Raw genomic sequence first — 20,988 nt, 5'->3', positions numbered from 1 at the left:
CTGTCAAACATACAATGATTCTTTAGATGTACACAATGTAAAGCACTAGAACACATGAATATTTATATTTAGTCAATCTTGGAACTAGATGTATGGTATTAGAATATGTAAACTATTTGTGAGATAAATGTAAACGTTAATTCTTTCTGATTTAGCAAAGTGATGGAAGTCAGTACCATCAAAAGGATATATGGCATCAACTCTGACTTTTAACTGGACACTACTTGCCCAAGTGTAGACTGGGATTTGAATTCAATGTTGTTTTTCTTTTTTTATCTGGCATACACTGATCTTTGTACGATTTGATTTTATTATCGTGTCGAAAAACAAGGGGCTTCAATATCAAAGCACTCACAACAATCTCCCATTAATGGATCACAATCAAAATGAAAAGTTAATGACTCAGGAGAACTAGAGATTCAGTTCCAGCTGATATTTATTTTCTTCCTTGAAAAAGTTCTGTACACAAGTTTATATCAACAATCTGACGGGCAGTGAATGGACACAATTTAGCTGGCATGAGTTCACCTCCCTTTCCAAGTCTCAAAATAAAAGATGATTCCTTTGTTTATGGCATGATGAGACAATACATAATTCTACACAGCATATTGCACAGGATGGATGAAAAATAAAGTTAATATACTTAAAAACGCTTTTATTTATTTATATATTTATATTAAAAAAAGTCCTGAACAGACCACCTTAAAAGTAAGGATGTGTAAAAGATAGTCGTTCTAGACAGTGCCTGTCCTTGATAGCAACAACATACATAAACACACAATCTTTTTTTTGCCTTATGATACAGTCAAATATACAAAGATTGAGTTTCATTTTCTATTTTTTTTCTTCAGAAAAACACAACAACTAAGTGACCTGAATCCGAAATACAAATGCTATTCACCATGCCATAACGTACTAAACAATTAGCTAATAGTTCGCCAACAAGTAGAAAAGATTATATATTCAAATACAATGAGAAACGCAGTACGAAATGTTGCGGAACTCAAGTCAGACATTTGAATATGCTTGATGTTATCTTTTTTGTTTGCTGTCTAAAAAGATAGCCTATTCAATCCAGTGGCTGGTGGCTGGATGAGTTTGACATCAGTTGATAAAAACATACAAATAAGTCAATTTTAGAGCTACAATCTCCTTGTGTGTTGTTGTAGGCAATATATCGGAGAGAAAGTTAAAAAAAGGGAGTGGCTGCTTCAGACTGACTGTTACAACCACATGCTCAACAAGAATAGCCTCTGGCAATAATCAGTTCATGTCTTAAAGAAGTCTGTAGACTGGCACTGTAAACCGCAGAAGGTAGTCTAATGTAAGGCTGGTGCTGCATTCAAAAACTATTGGAGAAAAATAACATACAGCAGGTCTAAAATGACAGACGATTAGCTGAGGGGGAAAAAAATCCAAAGGCTTGCTGGTGATAAGGTGAGAAATAGTAGCCAAATTAACCCTCCATTAAAAATTATAGATAATAGGAGTATCTATTTTATGAGAAACAGTCAAAAGTAGTGGTGCCTGTAGTCATTTTGGTGGCACCCACTGCAAAAAAACTGAGCAGGCAATCGTAAAAAAATAATAATAAGCTTTCCAACAGCACTTAAATGCAGCATGGAAACCAGCCATCCAAGGTTTCCTAATCAGGAAAGCAAATTGTAGCTGAATAACTGAACTACACAACACGATTGTAGACTCCTCCTTCTCCATATAAATTTGTACAAAAATACACTGAGAAAATAATCAAACTGTTTCCTATATTTTTTAAGTGTCCAAAGTGTGTACATTTAAATATTAAAAAAGGAATCAAAGTTGTGTGTTCTTAAAACTCTAGCCCTTCGCCTGAGAAGAAAAATGTGACAAAATGACAAATAATTGTCTCAGAAAAATAAACAAGAGTATGCATAAAACAATAAAAAGTCAAAACTGCTTGGCCCAGTATATAAATACAACATCCCCATATAAAATGTCATCTGAATACATGTACAAAACAAAGCTCTGGAGGATGAAAACAAAAACACGTGAGGATATTCCATAAACAAATATAAAATGATAAACAATTTTGGTCCTGAATAGTTAAGAGATCACATGTATAAAGTTAAGCACTGATTTGTAGTTGCGTTTGAGTCCTGAAGTTTAAAATATTAAAACAGCTGGTGATTATTTGTGTCATTATATCCCAAAAAAATAAGAAAAGAGCAACTGAGGTGAGGCTATCTACACATTTAAATAACCCTAATACTGTACTACTTGCAACTGTTCGACCGTCTCACGTTAGAAGTCAGCACAAGATTGGAACAAAGTAGGCGATCATGCTTCGGTGTGTTTTTTATTTTTTATTTTTTTGCTTTTAAGAAGATATCAAACTTAGAAAAACATCAACCCACCTTTGTTTCATACAAAATTCCTCTCGGTGACAAAACGTCAGTAAAAATCCCACGCGAAAGTCCGAGTTATGTACCTTTTTTGAAATTCACTTGGCAAATCGGTAAAAACTTGTGAAATGTCCCTTTTTTTTAAAAAAAAAAAGAAAGAATCAGCAACAACATTGATTAAGTGGACGGCGGACCGCGTAGCGTGCAAATCAATCACAGTAAAGTTGTTCGGGTCAACCAGTTCACCAGCGAGCGTTTTCTCAAACAGGAAACCGAAGCAGTGTCAGGTTTCTCTCCGCTCCACAGTCCTCCCCGGCCCGCACATTCAAAGCCAAATAGCCCACAAAAGAGGCGCTTTATCGGCTTCAAAAGTTGAACTCCCCAAAGCACTGACAGACCACAAGAGACGACGCCATGATGCACGGTTTGAATGAGTAGTAAGTGATCTGGTTGTTCGGAAACAAAGCAGGAGCAGCCCACCGCCCAGCTCGTGTCCGGGACCCTGGGCTCCGTTTGTGGCCGTCCTTTGTGCTCTCGCTCACATTGTTTCTCAGTATGTGAACACCAGATTGGAAATGGTGGACTCCAACCAGTCGCCGGAAATCATTTCACTGACTTCAGGTGTGCAGTAGTCGGGGAATTCGAAGTGTGAGACCCCGGAGCCGGACTCCAAGTTAAAATCCAAGTCCCTGTCCAGCACGGAAGAGCCGAAGCTCCCCAGCGACATGCTGTCAAAGTTGGGGCTCGGGTTCATGTCGAGCATGTCGTCCTCGAACTCTTCGTCCTCCGACGAGGAAGACGACGACGACGAGGCGGAGCAGTGAGAGCCGGAGGGTGTCGGCGAAGAAGCCCGCCGAATGCTGTACGTCTGCCCGCCGAAGCGCGCTGACGAGCCGCCGCCCGGGCTACCGCTGCTTCCGCTACTGCTTCCCGGGGACTCGCTGCCTTCCTCCCTGCCGCTGGATACGTCCTCGTACAGGCTGAGGGGGTCGCTGGAGTCGGCCGAGTTGCTCAGCGTGGGGCTGGCCGGGACTGTGATCGAGGACGCGGGGCTGACGCTCAAAGCGCCCCCGTAAACGTGGTACGCTCGCTTTGCCCGCTTACCCTCCGGTGCCGGCTTGGCGGTGGACGGTACCAACTTGGACTTGTGGTGGTGGTGGTGGTGCTCCGGTGGCTGCTGTGAGGCAAACGGTGAAGCTTTGGTGCTGTTGCTGCTGTTCCCGAAAAGTGATTTATGGGCTTTGCTGCAGGGTGATTTGAGTGCACTCTTCCTCGAAGACGTGGAAGACTTGATGCTGGTGCTGTTGGAGCTACTGCTGACTTTGTCCCCCTTTTCTCCGCCACTTGCCGGTTTGGAAGCGCTCGATTTGACTTTCTTCCTAGGCCGGTACTTGTAGTCGGGGTAGTCCGCCATGTGCTTGAGTCTCAGCCTCTCCGCCTGCTGGATGAAGGGGATCTTGTCGCTGTCTCGGAGGAGCTTCCATCTCTTCCCCAGCCGTTTGGAGATCTCGGCGTTGTGCATATCGGGAGACTGCTCCATGATCTTTCTCCTCTCAATCTGGGACCACACCATGAATGCGTTCATGGGCCTCTTAATGTGGCCACTGGGAGTTTTACACCACGCCGGGTTGTCTCCCAGCTTGTCCCCGGCCGTCGAAGAGGCTGTGGAGCCCGGGGAGAGGGGCGAGTCAGCAGGCTCCAGATCCATGCTCGCCCCGGAGCTCGAATCCCCAGTGAAAAATGAGGAAAGCGCTTCCGCGGTGCTTTCCGTGTGGCTCATCTTCTGCACCATGCTGCCGCTCTTCTCGGTGCACTTAATAGCAGACTCAGCTCTTTCCTCCACGAGCGGGACTTGATTTGAGGGGGTGGGTTCTGGGGGTTAAATCGCTTTTTTGGGTGATGTGTAGTACAAACTCGGTCCAGTTTGTTTTGGATATGCAAGACAAAGTTTAACTTCCAACGCGTTTGGAGATGTTGCTCGCTCTTTCTCCTTCAGTGGGATCAAAATCAATAAGTCGAGAGGTGGGTGCCCAGTCTAGTATGCGTCTGAGTCAGTGACCCACTACCGCACGAGCGATACGGCTTTTTTTCTCCGCATCAGCTTGTGTCCCTCTTCTAGAGACAAAAGCCAGACATGGTGGGGACGGAAAGGAAAAAGGAACTTAGAGTGAATAACACGGTCCGCCCTCCCTCCATCTGTGGACTTGCAGCAGAGTTTCAAAGCAGCCCTCCAGACGAGTCTCCCTTTGCATGCATTTATCCCTTCCCGAGATACAACAGTGATAAAAATTAAGCCAATCAGAGGCTGTCGCTAGCCTGCCTTGGCGCCAAACAGACGCCCATCTCGACTCTGATTGGTCCAAAATGGAATCTAATAATAATCAGCTCGTGCAATGAGGAGCCTCGTCTCTGACCTCATTCCAGAATACAAGAAGAAACTTCATTTTTTTAAAGAGACACTGGCTTATGTTATCGCCCCCACCCCTTTCCCCCTTTACCACCAAACCCATGTGTATGTCATTAACATATAGCTATAAGGGAAGCGGAGTATATTTTGCCAAATGGAAACTTTGAGAACAGTTTGTACCAGTGGGCAAATGCGAATTAAAAAAGTGTGCACTTTGTTTATGTTAACCTTCCTTTTTCATTCGAACTCATGAACACATGCATACCACAGTACTTCCATTGGACCATTTAGAGAAAAGAAATTACATCTGCTGCAAAAAAATAAAAAAATGAATATATTGGTTTTCAATTATTGTCATACAGGAAAATGTGTTGTAGACTCATGTAGTTAACCTATAATAATAGCCTGTCATACTCCAGATTTAATTGATATTGCCAATCAGTGTGTGTGAACACGCTGTTGAACAAGATCATGTTGAGCAACAGAGTAGTTGAGCCTCTCACAGAATGTCTGACACCTCAGATGGTCGGACTGATTTCAGATGACTCCCTCTCTCTCTTATGCTACCCTCTCTCTCCCCCATCTCTCTCCTATCTGCTTCTTTCGGGCGGTCAAATAACACGACAGAGCAAAAACCTGCAGTCACACACTAGTCAGGGAGTAAAGAGTGGATCCAGATGAGCGCACAATGTGTGCACACAAACATCCATCTACTTTTACACCAGTTGGTAGCATAGAATTAAGAAAAAAACAATGTTTACTAAAGAGAAATACATTTTTTTTAAATTGAACTTCTATCTGAGTTCATTGTTTTTTAATTGGAATAGATTAAATTTAATTGCAACCAATATTACTTTTTGAGTACTACTTTAGAGTCTAGTTTCCCCCCATTATTTTCTTTTCCTGCTACTATAGTGTTTTTGTTTGTCAATTTCTCACTGAAGGCAGAGCCGTTTAATGAGTAAGAACATGAAAAGCGAGTATCGACGCTAGATGGCGTCGCAGAGTCAGATAGGGATCAATATGGTGCAGACAATTTAACCAGGCAATAGAAATCAGACCAAGCATTAAAAACACTTAGACTACTTTTTTTGTATGGTTATGTAATGATTCTGTACCAAAAACCATGAGGCTTGACATTTACATTGGCATAATTGAGGATTTTACTTTGGACTGAGATGAATTGTTAAATGTTTCATTGTTTTGAACTATGTTTCATTTGGCCAGTTTCAATGTAATTGAGAGTGTAATATAATTTTATAAGTCTGACTGAAAAAACAACAACAAGGTGACCGACTTTGAACTGACATCTTTCCATATATCAAAATCATATGCTTTGTTTCTAACTGAGAGTCAGAGGTGACTTAGACAACCAGTAGGGAATTAGTATGAAAGTATAGTCACCAATGTTACTGGATGCATTTCAGTGGTTACAATTATACTCAATATGGCCGCCTATCTGCAGTGCATCCAAGTAAAGCAATGGGTAATTGGGCTCCAATTTGTGTGCTCATGGAGCATAAAAGGAATGGAAATAAGAATGTTAACTCATGAGCTTACTCTGATAGCAAATGCCATTTTAATAAGAGATTTCAGGAAAATGTAATGACAAATATTTTCCATAGAAATGCTTTGATGGAGTGTTAGGACCACCGGAAGCCTTGTGGAAGGTGTTCCCAAGAAACTCCAAATATATATCATCAAATAATAAAAAAGTATAATAAACGTGTGCCCTATGGCTATATAATGCTGTATAATACAGTATACTAACAAACAAAAATATCTATTATATTTTGGTTTTTATATACATCTTGCCTTAATATAATGTCTTTTTCTCGAGAAAACGCAGCCTTTCTTTTTGTTTTTCTCACTGTGCTCACATTAATATGCCGAGCACACAGTCACATACACAAACACACCCATACACAAGCTGAAAGGATAAGCAGTGCTTTCAAACTTTCCTCCTGCGTTTTTGGTCTCTCTCTTTTACTGCCATTGTTCTAATGTGGCGCAGCTGCCACGCGAGTTAGAGTGGGTCGCGTGCCAACCCTAATCTCAACAGGTGTTCTTTTGGAAAACTCCCACAAGCCCTACACCCCACCACCACCGCTTTCTTCTTTGTCATCCCTCACGCACACCAACTACTGGTTATTGTTGTTCTTGTGCACACTAAATTTGAAGTCCTATTCCTGTTCCTATTCAATTTATCAGCAATAAACCCAACACACTACAGTATCAATATGGAAAAAAGTGTAGGGGCATAGGTATATAAATCAATAGACCAGTCTGCCATTCTGGATAATTATATGCTACCAAGAAGAGATGCTTTGCAAATCTCAGACTCAGTTCACACAGGAACAGTGCCAGATCAGTTTTCAAAAACAATTTTGATAAACACTGAATCCTTCCAAGCAATGTTGTGTTTACACAAGAAAACACGGGAGATGACACTCTTGTAAATGCCAACCTGGAGGTGACATTGTAATGTGAGCACAGAACGCAACCGAAATAGAAAGAAAACGAAAACCAAGCAAAGAAAAAGCCCTCTCAGAATTTAAAAGATTGTGTCAGCAATGGGCAGTAGATTGACGATTCAGAGAACATCTATTCATGTAAGAATTAAGGTTTTAATCTTCTGTCCAACAATATCGTCTTAGTTTATACACCTAAGATATTAATGACAAGAAAAAGATTATTGTTGTAGGCTTCCAAGTTCATCAGTGAAACATAATTGTCTAAGGAAGTATATAGTCTGGAAGGCTCCAGGTTCAAAAGCTAAAGACGCTCTAATACTACTAGCTGTGCAGCATGTGGTGACACTCTTTGATTTGTTACTATATATTCACTGTCATCAAAGTCAGTGTTCACAACATGGATCTTTACAACCTTACAACAGACAGATGGCTTTTACTGTAAATATTAAATGTATTTATTCAGTCGTATTTCTAAAGCCTTGTTTAAACAGGTGTTTTTGGCCACAGATACAGACAATGATACAGACATAAATACACATGCAGGAACACACTCTCGGCAGTCAAAGTCTTATCTTATCCAGAAAGAGCAGCTGCAAACTATGACCCAGGCTGAGCTGTTAATGATTGGTTTGTATGTGTTTGTAGGTGTGCAGATTTGTGTGTGTGCGTGCATGTGCGAGACCCATTCACTATGGCAACTGACATTAACTCATTATCAGTGGTCTCACTTTGATTTGTGAAGTTTCGCAAGTTGAACATCTGCTGTATTTCAAGCTTGATTGTGTGAACTACAACCACATACAGAGGGAAATGCACACAAACATTTCAAGAGTTACCCATTAATAATGAAGCCAGGGATAAAATTAATCATTTTAGAGTACTTATACAAACACTTTATCAATATTTCTATCAAGCCACACACACACTCATACCTATGGATAATTTTCATTCAGTCTACAATGCATGTTTTGGGATGTTTGAGGAAACCACCTGGAAAATACTACAAAGGCAAAAAGAAGATCATGCAAACTACACACAGGAACGTCCGAGCCCACCAATGATGGAACCCTCGATCACAAAACTGTGAGGCAGATAAACTAATCACACTACCACTGTGCCCCAAGCGTACAGGATAAGAGGCATAATATTCCAAATTCAATGGGCCCTTGTCAGAGTTTCAAACAGATTTGTGAGGAACACAAATCCTTTTTCATTTCTGAACGTTGTGGTTTAAAAACAACAACAATAGATTTTTTTTCAACTCTTTTCAAGTTTACCTAAGGTTTTCTGTAACAAGGTTACAATATAAATTTTCCAATTTTCCAGAAGATTAGAAACTCTGTATGTACTCCATCAAACAAAGTGACAAAATACTTTCTCACCAATTAGTGACTACCATATTCTCTTCACACCTGGCAGACCAAGGATGTGCTTGACAAGTGTCTTGTGGTGAGTGTGTGTGTGTGTGTGTGTGTGTGTGTGTCTGTGTGAGTGTGGGAATATGTCAACTCGGAGAAAGAGGTTTTCAAGGTGTTGTCACTTGTGTTTGCCTTCTTTAAGACTTCATCATGTAAGTGACATGTCATGCGTTTGATAATATCACACTGTCATGAATAGCTATTGGTTTACACCGGATCCATGCATGGGGTTATAAAAGTGTCTCCAAATCGATTCTTACACAAACCTGCATTATAACAAGACTGCATCTAAAATTTCTGATGAATCTTGGAACAACATACTGACAGTTCACACAGTTGAACATGAAACCTCTCCAACCAAACCATGAAAAAAAATCCTTTGTAAATATTGAAGAATATTTATTCATTTTGAATCCACACCAACTGTCAAAACACACAAGCCACTATAAAGCAGAGCTGAGGGTGGAAATAAGACACTTTTCCTTGCAACTTTAGAGGCCTACATTGGCAGAGGAGAGAAAAATAGGGTTATAAGAGTAAAATAACGGGTTGGGCTGTTATGGAAGGTTACTCTACCCCTGTTGGTTGCTGTAAAATCAAGGGAAAAGCAATTTCTTGTCATCACTCAGAGATAAAAGGCTCCTGTGAGTGCATACTTCACATGGTTACTTGAAATATAACATCATTTCTAGCAAGGAAGCAGGACATGCTTAAGCATTTGTTTATTCCCAATCAGCTTCCAAGATAGTGAGCATTTATCTTCGCATTGTAAATTGATTGAAACTTTTTTAAGGAAACCACTGGTGCATGTTAAGAAAGCAAAGGGAAAAATACCAGCAAATCAAGCCCAAAATTGGATCTGATGTAAAAATGGTCATAAATGTAAGTAAAATACAGTTGTATGTGTATTTCATCAAGGTAAGAGAAAGCAGGCCGTTCAGTCCCATTCATTCAATTTGACTTATTGTCAATATTTTAATGAAATATGAGGGTAAAAATAAAGTTTGTATGTATATTCAGTCAGACATGTCAGACAACGGTTTAGTGTGATGAAGTCTACTGCAGTTTGATGGAGTTCTAATCTCCACCCGAACAATGTGCTGTGTAAACCAGTCAGTTACACAAACACTTTATGCCAGTCTGCCAGCCCATAGTTAGCAACAGTGTGTGCGTTTGCCTCTCTCACTTCTACAAGCCAGTCGCTCTGCACTGCGGCAGGCTGGGGAGACAGACACACACTCTCACACACACATTTTTCCTTCACTCCCATATTTTTGGGAAAGGAAGCGCTGAGGAGAGAGCGTTAGGCTTACAGTTTTCCTGCGTTTTATTTGATATGGGCTGCTAAAACAAGTGTCGGCGCTTTGGAAGGAATCTACACGAATCAACCTGCCAACCAAAACAAAAAAGGGGAGGTAAGAAGACAAAATTTGGATCCATGAGATGGAGTATTGAAAGACAGCTACTTCTTTCCAGGACAAGTGTGAGATGTCAACATTTTTTTTCTTCTAATTCTCTGCTTGGAGGATATGAACCCTTTGTGCTGTGGTTATGGTCAGTCTTCGCCTGATTCTCCTCCTGCTGATAAAAGCAATGGAAATCTCCCACTCTCATTCCAGGATACAGATGCAATCGGGCCTTGTGCAATATAAAAGCAATATAAATCAAAAACAGCATGGCAGTTTCCAGCTAGTTTATGCTGTCCAGGTAGCGGCACCCAGCCCAGAGAAATCACAGCCTCAGTGGGGAGGAGAAGAGCATGGTGTAATGGTGAAGAGGGAGAAGAGGAGCTTCCAGACAGGATGACCTACATTCAGCACATTCAAGACTGAAGGGGAGAGATGAGAGGGGGGAGAAGGGGGAGTGAGGAATACAGTAGAAGAAAGAAGAATGAGACAGGAGGAAGGAGCAAATTATGGTACACATACCATAAGGAGAGTACATATTGATTGGATGCCCTAGTCCATTTCTTTCTACAAATGCATGTTCTACCCCTCTTTACTTTTTTTTTACCGCCTGTCTTTCCATCTACCACCCTGAAACATAAATGCTTAAATTCATGTGCTGTACAAACTACAATTATTATTTTGCTTTTTAGATTTTTTTAATGCTTTCTCCAATATTTATTGCTCTCTTTTAATCTTCCCTTCTGGATACAATTCCGCCATCCTAACCCCAGTAGACTACAACCTATTTTTGCCTGCATTAATCTCTCGGAACTCTGTTTCTTTTGTCATTTATTTAGAATTTGGTAGCACAGACTGTATTTTTATTGTTGATTATTTACTGTCTGTTGTTTTCTGGGACAGTTTAGAGAAAGATACTGTAAGCAGCAATTAGCTGACTTCTATGTTTGTATCAGATGAAAATGCGCATAAATGCAAGTGTTTTCTTATGACTACTTTTGAAGATCCTGTTCACTTGACTTTTGCCTATCTTTCCCTCTAGCTCTTAAGGCTTTTGCGGATAAGTGCTATAAATTCTCCCATTTGCACTAACTTTGTACAAGTGCCTTATTACCTGTGCTGTATCTTTGCATAAAGACAAATCTGTCCACTTTCACTTTTCATGCTGTCTACTCACTTTCCCGTTTCCTGTGCCATGTACCCTCACTTGATAATTTCTCCCTACATACATGTCAGTCCTTGGGCATCGGTGTTAAGGACATGAGAGTGGATTGCAGCTGAAGAGGAGGAAATGACATGGCTAATGGAAGGGGACACACAGGCACCTGTCAGGAGAAATCAAGGGTTCAAAGCGAAAGGATATGAATAATTCATCAGATAAAATTACCCTGCTTTCCCCTTCTTGAATGAGATTAATCAAATCCTACATTCACGAGTCCAGGTTCTTTTTCCAGTACCCATCATTTCTGACTTTTTGCAGCATTTGTAAAGCCATGTTCTGTTTTTACCCACCAGTAAAAATTCATGCTTTTTTTGTACTGTACATATGGTTGAATTATTTGAAGCGTGCAAGCAGATGGAATATGTATTTGTTTGGCTTGTGCTCTAGTTCGAAGAAAATATACACTGTGAACATGGTGTTTCTGTGTGTCTCTGGATATGCAATCACAAGATTGGGTATGTTAGCTTCCTTCAAGTAGCATACATCTCTGCAATACTACTTTAAAATACATTTATATTTAAGGGTCGCCTTTGAACACAATTGAAATCTGATCACATGAACGACTACACAATTATCAACACAGAAACTCGTACCAGATAACGTAAACATGCTTCCGCTACAGGATTTGAAAAATCTGAAATGTCACGTGCACCAAGATTGTTTCCCGACAGACCGAGTTGGTTGGTTGAAATCTGATCACATGAACGACCACACAAGTATCATCACAGAAACTCGTATCAGATAACGGAAACACGCTTCCACTATAGGATTTGGAAAATCTTAAATGTCACGTGCACCAAGATTGTTTTCTCGACCGAGTTGGTCCAAACATGACAACAAATAATAAAAACATAGAGGCAGAATGACACAGTCAGTATAATAACATCAACTCCAAACCTCCACTGTAATCTTCTTAAATTATATCATAAACATAGCATAGAATGCGCCCGTAAAAGCTTTTATGCTTTCTCTATCTAGTTGTGTGCGCACAACATGTGGAACAAAATGGAAAATACCAAGTTCAATCAACTGCTTCAGCCCACTAACCTGCAGAATACATCATGCCCGATTTGTTACAGTATGCTAAAAGATAAGTGAAAGAATATCTGGGGAAAACCCCGACCACGGCAATTCCCATCGAAATATGCCAGTCAATGCACGGGCCATGTTGGAGCAGGTTGGAGAAGCAGGATGTCAAGTGGAGGACATGCATTACAACACTCATGGATTCTAAACCAAACAAATTACTCCTTAACGTTCATGTTGAATACAGGTAGGTTGGGTAGTCATCACACTGTGAAAAAGGGTGCATATGTTTTTTTTCTTTTCAAGCGGAATTGTTTAGTTAAACCTTCTTTCAGGGCAAAGAATCCCATAGCTGGCATGCACAAAAAATCTAAGCAACTCGCTGAGTTGCTCCAAAAGTAGGCCAAACCAGAAACAGAAGTGTCATGAGCAAGAAATATACCTTTATAACCCCCTAGATTTTAGTATTGGAGCAAGTAATGGAAGCTTAGTTGCCACTTTAGTCACATCTAGATCCTTCCATTTGTTGTCCTAATACCCAAGGCTGTCGGCTTGTCAATGCAATGCAATTTGTCTGCACCAGAGTACAAATCATGACTAACTCGGGCCTCATCCACAGTGACCCTCACAGATACTTTCCTTGTCTTTGTCAACAGCCTTGTTTAGGTCACTCTTCTCTTTCTATATCAGCATAATAAGTGTGACCTTTATATAACATGCATCCACTGAACCACTGTCAACCCTCTCACACATACACACACATCTTTTCATGGTCTCCTTCTCACATATGACAGATCCATTATTTTTAAATGGCAACTAGACATAACATCTCATGCTTTAAGCATGCACACACAGCCTTTGGCATGCATTTTCCTGTGATTGTATGCATTGGCATTCTTAGAGGTATTTTTGGTCTTTGCATGTCTTTGAAATATTGAGGAAGCCTGGAGTTAATGTGGAAATCATGACATTGTCACAGAGAATCATCCTTAAGTTTGTTGTTTTGAGTTGAGATGAGTTGGGAGGATAAGCAGTTCAGAAAATGAATGAATGAATACCTATAGAATAAATTGTTTTAATTCTTAATCTCATCCATCTCATGAATCTCATTATGCATTTACATGGGTAATGTAAATTTTAACTAACTGTCTAACTTCAGATTTATGATTCTTTTAAGAGAAGAAAACTACTACTTGGAATGGAAGCAGGTGTGGTGGATCTTATTTAAAATTGCATAGGTGTACCAAATTGTATGATTAGGTAAAATTGCATAGGTAGATCAAATTGTTTGCTTAGGTTAGCTATTTTGAATTTGGAAATATTTTTGTACCTCGCTTGTTTAAATGAGTTGGAGGTTTCATGTTACACAGTCTGGTCAAACCTGCTTAACTCCACTTGTGTTTTCTCAACAGATTTTGAGGTGCACACACAAACGCATCCAATGCCCCATTCCAGTGAAAGTCTGTGCTAGGCACACAAATGATCTATTTGTTCAGTTTAACAGATGCAACTGTTTCATCTATCATGGGAATCTTAAGAAAGTCAAGTTTAAAAACTCATTTATCTAAATATAATAGAAATACAAATTACATATATAAATGTCAATTTCTATGTTTTTAACAGATGATATGGTTTTATGCTCAGTGGGTATTACACTCAGGGATACCAAGTTGTGTGGGTACATTTTCTGACTCTTTTTCTTCTCACTCTCTTTCACTGAAAATATTACTTTAAAGGTGTACAGTACACAAGGGATGGATCTAAGAGTGTTTTTATATAGAAAAAAAACAAGACAAAAACAAAACAACACAAACAATGAGCAGCATGTACATCGCTCCTCCACATGCTAAATAAGGCAAAAGCATATTCTTGTTCTCAAAACTGGTTCAAAAAATTAATGTGAACAGGGAGACACAACAACACACTATGTCCTGAGGTTGGTCTCTGCGAATGATTATACAAGCATCTTGCATACGCTATGTAAAACATGGTCTAATTATGTTTTTTTCTCGTTTTGTTTTTTTAATAAAATGATCTGACTTGAGGCTTCATGTCGGATGACTGGATAACCAGATTTTTGTGTATAAATACACTATGTAAGGACAAAATGTCTCCTAGAATAATTCCTTGCCATATTTCTATACATTGTTGAAAATGTTCAAGTTGTGACCAATTTGGAGAGGGACCAGTGTACAGAACCATAAGGTCAAATTTGATATTTCAATTACGTTGTTGGCATAAGAATAGAACTTAATATAAAAGTGTCCTAATGATTCCACGTATATTCCATGAGACAGAATTCTAAATACATTTTAGTCGCCTTTTGGAGTTGAAGGTGCAAGTTCAGACTTAAAAGGTGACTTGTTCTTTTGCACATTTAGAAAGCTTTTTTCCCATTGAAATGCAGAATGAGCACGTCAATAAATTCAATGCAGACAGTCATGACCAGTGGCAAAAGACACATGCACACACACATTCACATCTTCCAGACAGTCCCATATGGACTCATTAGGCCAGACTATTGCCACCTGTGCGTAGAACAACCCAATGGAACAGCTTTGACACTGACAACCGATAGAAACTGTACAGGGAATATGTTCCATGCATGCAAACACTTTAACACATTCAGGTGCAGCCTATCATGGATATGTATATACCGTAAATACATAGTAAATTTATGTACATATGAAAATGTAACTGAAGACAGCTGAGAGACATTGCTGGAGGCAAATTTTAACTCGATTCAACAGCTCTGGGTCTATTTGTTTATGAAGATATAAAACAGTCGACGGTGGCAGTTTAGAGGTATTGGGAACAAAGCAAAGGAAGTCATTTGCAGAATGATATTATGATATAACAAACAAGCATTGCCGTGTACTGCAGCAAAAAAAATGTCAATACTCGACGTGTCAATCAAACCAATGGCACAATCAATAATCAGTTAGCGGCAGGAATATAAAATACGTCGTTAAGTGCAGAGGAATAATAACATGTAGGTGATTTTAAGTATGTTTTTTTTAAGCCAGTTCACTATTTTCCATTCTTGTCTATGATTATTTGTTTAATTTTATTTATACTCTACACAATACAGCTGTGTGAACAAGCACTGGCATTGGTGATTCCACAATATTTGCCAGGGTTTGTACTTGATGTGGGACTTTGTGCTTTTAGGCCCTACCAAACTTGAGCCCACGCAAACCACTCCTTCCTGCAATGCAATTGATCTAAGCCATATAGAGAAAGGAATCACAATGTGCGTTTACGTACGGGCAGGCGTGTGCACATTCCCACATGTGCTCACACACTCCTCACACCATAAAAGCCTAACCTTTATGGCGGATCAACTCCCTATATCTTTTTATATACCATATATGAAGATATTTCATCACATCGAAGTGAGGTGAAAGATCTTGTTTTCTCATTTCCAACTTTCCTAGGTCTTTTCGTCGTAGATCCCTTCTTGTTTACCTTCAGGACTCTGAGCTTTTACCCCACCAAACTGGCCTTTGTCTGTGAACTTTGCTTGACCCTCTAGCGCTAATCTGCTGTGTTCTGGAGGAGGCAGCTTCTAAAATGTGGTGCTGTAATTGAATGGAGGAGGTAAGGGCTAAAGTTACACAGTGAGTTAAGAGAGACGGGTGTTGATGGCATGACTAATGCAAGACTCCATGACGGCCTCTGACTTAGCTTGGCTGTCTTTCACTCCAAAGGCGAGGGAGTCACATCCACTTAAATCCGGAGTGTAGAATAAAATCAATTTCCTTTTATGTAAAGTTTGACTTTTATTATTATATAAATGTTTAATGTCCAAACATAAGGTTATTTTCTAAACAAATGTAATTCAGTGAAAAGTACACAGTTACTACTACGGTATATCAATTTATTACATGATGCACCTTACAAAGACTGCAAACTGATCTATATGCACTTTACCATTGTTCTTGAATTATTATTTAATTTATGTATGATGACAACAAAGATTCAATTTTATAAAGTTGCAGTTAGGCTGAGCAAAGAGGTTAACACATTTGCCTCACAGTTCTGTGATTTGCCTGCTAATGTGCAGTTTTCATGTTTTCCCCATGCCTCCGTAGGTTTTTCCCCATGTACAACGGTTTCCTCCCACATCCCAAACACATGCATTGCAGGCTGATTAAACACTACAAATTGCCTTGAGGTAAGAGTGTGATCGAAATACACAGAAGGCTACACAGTCCTATTTGGTTCCTGGGGAAGAGGATCCCCCATTAACTGCACTAAGAAAACCCTGAATTGGTACATTGCTATAGTTATAGCCATAGATAGCTAAAGCTATACCACAACTATTGTCAGAATGCCTCAAGGGCGGCTTGGAGACATTCCTAATAAAATGCTCAATAGACCTAAGGAACCAGTGCATTATTGTGCTTTTTTCAAGGCAAGAATTTAACATCATGGATCACACTCAGAGCAATATAATAAAGCATATGTTACTAAAAGGCTCCTTTATACAAGTAGTGTAAAGTACAAGTACAAAATTAAAATTACAAACTCATTTGTAATTGAAAAAGCTTTTAATTATGTATCCATGCGTGCATGTACGTTGCACTTCAACGATTGTAGTATATGTACATGTGTAACGTATCCTGGCGCATTGCCAGGGACTCAGACATGTGCATTCTGCCTATGTGCACACACAAAGACATGCACCGGCGCTGAAGAACATGCACATTGTACAGGCACACGCACGCCTTCCCATTCAATTTCACACATGTCAAGGGAGACTCCCCACCAGGCAGTCATATTAAACCAGCTCATTATTTATGCAAGGGGAGAGATTGCCAGATCCCGATTTGCCTCATAATATGTTAATATATTCATCGGGAAATTGTAGCTTTTTAATCTGCCCCACTAGGAAAAAAACGTTTTTTGCTACTACAGCACCATGTTATAAAAGGACTTTACAATATTATATTACAATATTACATCATAGTCTTCCACCTTACACTTATACTCATTTGACTCCCTTATTTACCTCTCCAAGTGTTCATAATTTCATAACTGAGTGAGTAAGCAGCTGCTAGTAGAAATTGGGTATGCAACATTTTTGGAGTTTCTTGTATTTAGATATTCAGTGCAACATTCAATAAAGTTAAAAGAACACACTTACATTGCCTAAAATGATAGCTGAAAATGATTGTGGTTGCTAAGCAACCACAGAATCTGTGCAAAGGCTTGTCATTTTCCTAGCCAAAGTAATATCGTATAATGCCTGAAATAATGCTGTTTTATCTTCATGTGCATTTTGTAAGATATGTGTAAACTGTAAAAAAAATAAAATAAAACGATGTAGATATTTCATGGAAACACACCTGGTTCAAATAACTGGGATCCTTATCAGGCTTTTGGAGAAAGTGCTGAGGAGGCGATCATTGGTTTTAGCTAAGTTTGATTAGAGAGACATGAAAAACAGACTGGATAAGTGTCCTTAAGGACCAGAGAGGGTGAGCCCTGTACTAAATAAATGTGGTTGTAATAAACATTACTTATAGAATTATTTCCTCTTACACATGCAAAAATAAAAAATACACTCAATAGTGGTGTACAAGAATCAATCTACAATCGCACACAAATGAAATCAAACTAAACTAAAACCAACCACGGAGTATCATGTCGTCAAAATCCATACTTAATCCATCTTTGAGTGTTAAGACATGATGACCGCAGCATGGGAGTGCCATCAACATGTACCATGTCTATGACCATGCTCAGATTTATCACAAGGTGTTGAGTGTGTGGACACGCATGTGTGCTTTTCAGCTATTGCAAGTGCTCACCACTGAACAGTTTGATATTGGTGTGGCAGCAGGAATCGATGTGGCAATCAAAGTGTTGCTCGCAGCGCAAGAATAAATGCTTTTGTTATCACTGCTGTTTAAAATAGCAACATACTTTTTAATCTCTTTTCTCAGGATCGACCCTGACAGCATGTAACTAACAGCCTAGCAAAAGTTAGGTCAGATGCTTTCATATGAATATAAATAAAAACATTTAAGCAATACCCCTATCTCCACTATAATGATATACTACTAGAACGGCATTTGGGATGTCTGCCGATAGTCCAAATCTTGTTGATGAGTGACTCATCTTCATCTATCCTGACTATCATGCTGCCTTTCCAATGGACCAAGTCCACAGCCTCTTCTCCCTGTATAGCACCCTCAATGATCCTGTCACCATCCCTCAAGAAAATTTTCCCCAAAAGTCCAATGCATCCCTAAAAGTAGAAACCTGATTCATCATCGGCTTGAGATGGAGTTACTTGCTCTTTAGTCAAGATAAATCAAAAATAAACAGTGCATTCAACTTGATGTATCTTGTTATTTGGAGGTATAGCAAGTTTAGGGGAAGAAACATTGTTGCTGGAGATACACTTATATTTTGAAAAAAAATATTATTTTGGCTTTGAAAACCCTCACTGAATCCCTCATGTTACACATTCATTGCAAACTACAATTCTAACTTTCTTCTAAGGAACAACATTGGCCTTGACAGCATGTAACAGCCCGACCTTCTGTACTTTCCAAATATCAAAAGACTCATTTCAACACCCATTCATTCAATTTCACACATTAATATCACACATTCTCTGGTACAATAGGCCAACATACAAACACACGCAGATGGCAGGCGCTGGGACCAATCCAGTGTGCATGTGTATTTGTGTTTGTTGTGTGTGTATGACTTTGGCTGTGGAAGGTTGACAGGCAAAGTCTGTGTGATTGTATGTCATGTCCAATTTTGTCTGAACCAGCCTGTGGTTGGCAAACAAATATGGAGTATAGGAAAAGTAAAATGGTTGTGAGATGTGCTTATTGGAACAAAGCTGACATATGCAAATGTTATTTACTTTTGTTAAAGTATGTAACATCTGCATGTAAAAGAACGCCCATATAAGGGTCCCATTTACAAAAAGTTGCTTCAACAGAATCGAGACAAAACACCCCACTATCAATCGATTTCACTGAGATAGAAATTATACTGCAAATCTGCATGAAAGTGTAATTTATGCCATGCAATGCAGTTTTACAACACAATAGCCAATATTAACACATCTGCAAAACCCTCCTCAGGCTCATCCCCATCTTGGGCCAATAAACGGTGAAGAAGAACTGGACTAGAGTGCAGGTGACGTGACCTGACGTCAAATTGAAAACAATAAAAGCATTTGTACTAATACTTTGATGTAGCTTCCAGGCATGGTAAGATAGTTTACAAAAAGTTCCATTTAAATGTTAAATGAATAGTATCAGGGCTTTTTAAACATTATTTAAATAACATATATTAATCACTTAGCATTATCTTTGAGTAATGAAAGTGTTACTTATGCCCATTTGTGCTTGCTCCACACAATGTGTTGCATGCCTTTAGTTTTTTATGGGTTGCCTATCAAAAGCTACTTTAGGTTTTTAGTGCTGCGGCAGGGAAGAATTTTGTGATTGCACTCACACGTGAAGCGCATGTAGAGCTAAAAGGAAGCAGGACAGACAGTGACACATCGGTGCATTAAGGCTGTAAACTTTCACTTCCGTGGACTCGCTGGAACCGTGACCTTTTCAACACGAGATGTTCTCACCGCAGTGCGGGTGACAGCATGTGTCAGCTCATATGCCAGGGAAGCAACACACTATATAGGTTTAATGAATACATTAATAAGTACTGTATTATGGCAAACTACTAGGCTGACAGCAGCTGAACGGAAGGAACGCTGTGGGGGCAAAAAAACAGTGTGACCAACCCCCGATTCTTCTCTACTTTTTCTAAGTTCAATGAAAAGCAGAGAAAATAACATAAATGTTGAGAGCAAAGGGGAGGCAAGGTTACACAAATAAACACGTCTTTTCACCTATAGTGGCTGAAAAGCCAACGTATGGAAAGTGCCTCCTAAAATGAACACCATTCATTGCTGGAATGCTGAGCATTTATAGAAAAATGCAGAGCTTTTATGCAGTCAATAATTTGCCTTGTGAAAGGCCAACTTTGCTCTGGGAGTCATACAAATATTAATAATAGCATAAATAATGAAAAATAAAAACATTTAAGACTACTTTCCTTCTTAAAGTTCTCCTATCTCTTCTTGATCTTCTTTTGGACATCACCCCATATATACCCACCAGATTCTCTAATCCCATTAATCTGTATTTTTATACCTTCCATGGCATTGAAATTAAATGGAGAGAACCCATATAAGTCACCCATGATTTTTTTCCCCTCTCTTGAATCATGTGACCCTCCTACTTTCTGTCCCCATGCCATCTCATTCAGGAGGGATTTGGGAAAGAGGAGCTAGTAGATCACAGATTTTATTGATATGATTCTTCATCTTTAATCTCAGTGATGTTAAACAGATTATCTTCTGAAAATAGTATGCATTCATCTATATATTATCTGACACAAACCCACTTAGCATGCATGATACTCAGCAAAAGGATTTGATTGATATAGAAAGTGACAACCTCTTACTGCGAGACCAGATGTTGGAACATAAAGAGCATATTTACATATACATTTGAGGTCATGATAATGGTGCAGTAGCAACGGATAGATTGAAAATGGGAGATAGGGTCAGAGTGACGGTTTTGGAAAAAAAGTATAAGACGAATACCTAATTTACA

General features: G+C 39.4%; 1 protein-coding gene and 1 long non-coding RNA gene across 3 annotated transcripts in view; one reads left to right on the top strand and one right to left on the bottom strand.

Moving 5' to 3' along the window:
- The window catches only part of sox4b (SRY-box transcription factor 4b), a 37,705-nt gene extending 33,058 nt beyond the window's left edge, over nt 1-4,647 (bottom strand). For both annotated transcript variants that reach the window (XM_077720932.1, XM_077720933.1), the window contains exon 1: nt 2,394-4,647. In XM_077720932.1, the coding sequence (XP_077577058.1) occupies nt 2,932-4,173 (1,242 nt within the window). In that variant the 5' untranslated portion in view covers nt 4,174-4,647 and the 3' untranslated portion in view covers nt 2,394-2,931. The remainder of the gene's footprint in view (nt 1-2,393) is intronic.
- Nucleotides 4,648-9,783: 5,136 nt separating this feature from the next.
- On the top strand, nt 9,784-11,724 carry LOC144199352 (uncharacterized). Its single transcript, XR_013326889.1, has 2 exons — nt 9,784-10,163; nt 10,300-11,724. It is a non-coding gene; the product is annotated as an uncharacterized LOC144199352 (long non-coding RNA).
- Nucleotides 11,725-20,988: the final 9,264 nt, after the last annotated feature.

Source organism: Stigmatopora nigra, chromosome 7 (assembly GCF_051989575.1).
Source record: "Stigmatopora nigra isolate UIUO_SnigA chromosome 7, RoL_Snig_1.1, whole genome shotgun sequence".
Lineage (NCBI taxonomy): Eukaryota > Metazoa > Chordata > Actinopteri > Syngnathiformes > Syngnathidae > Stigmatopora > Stigmatopora nigra.
Note: the sequence above shows the minus strand (reverse complement) of the source record. Positions and strands in the feature narration are given on the sequence as shown.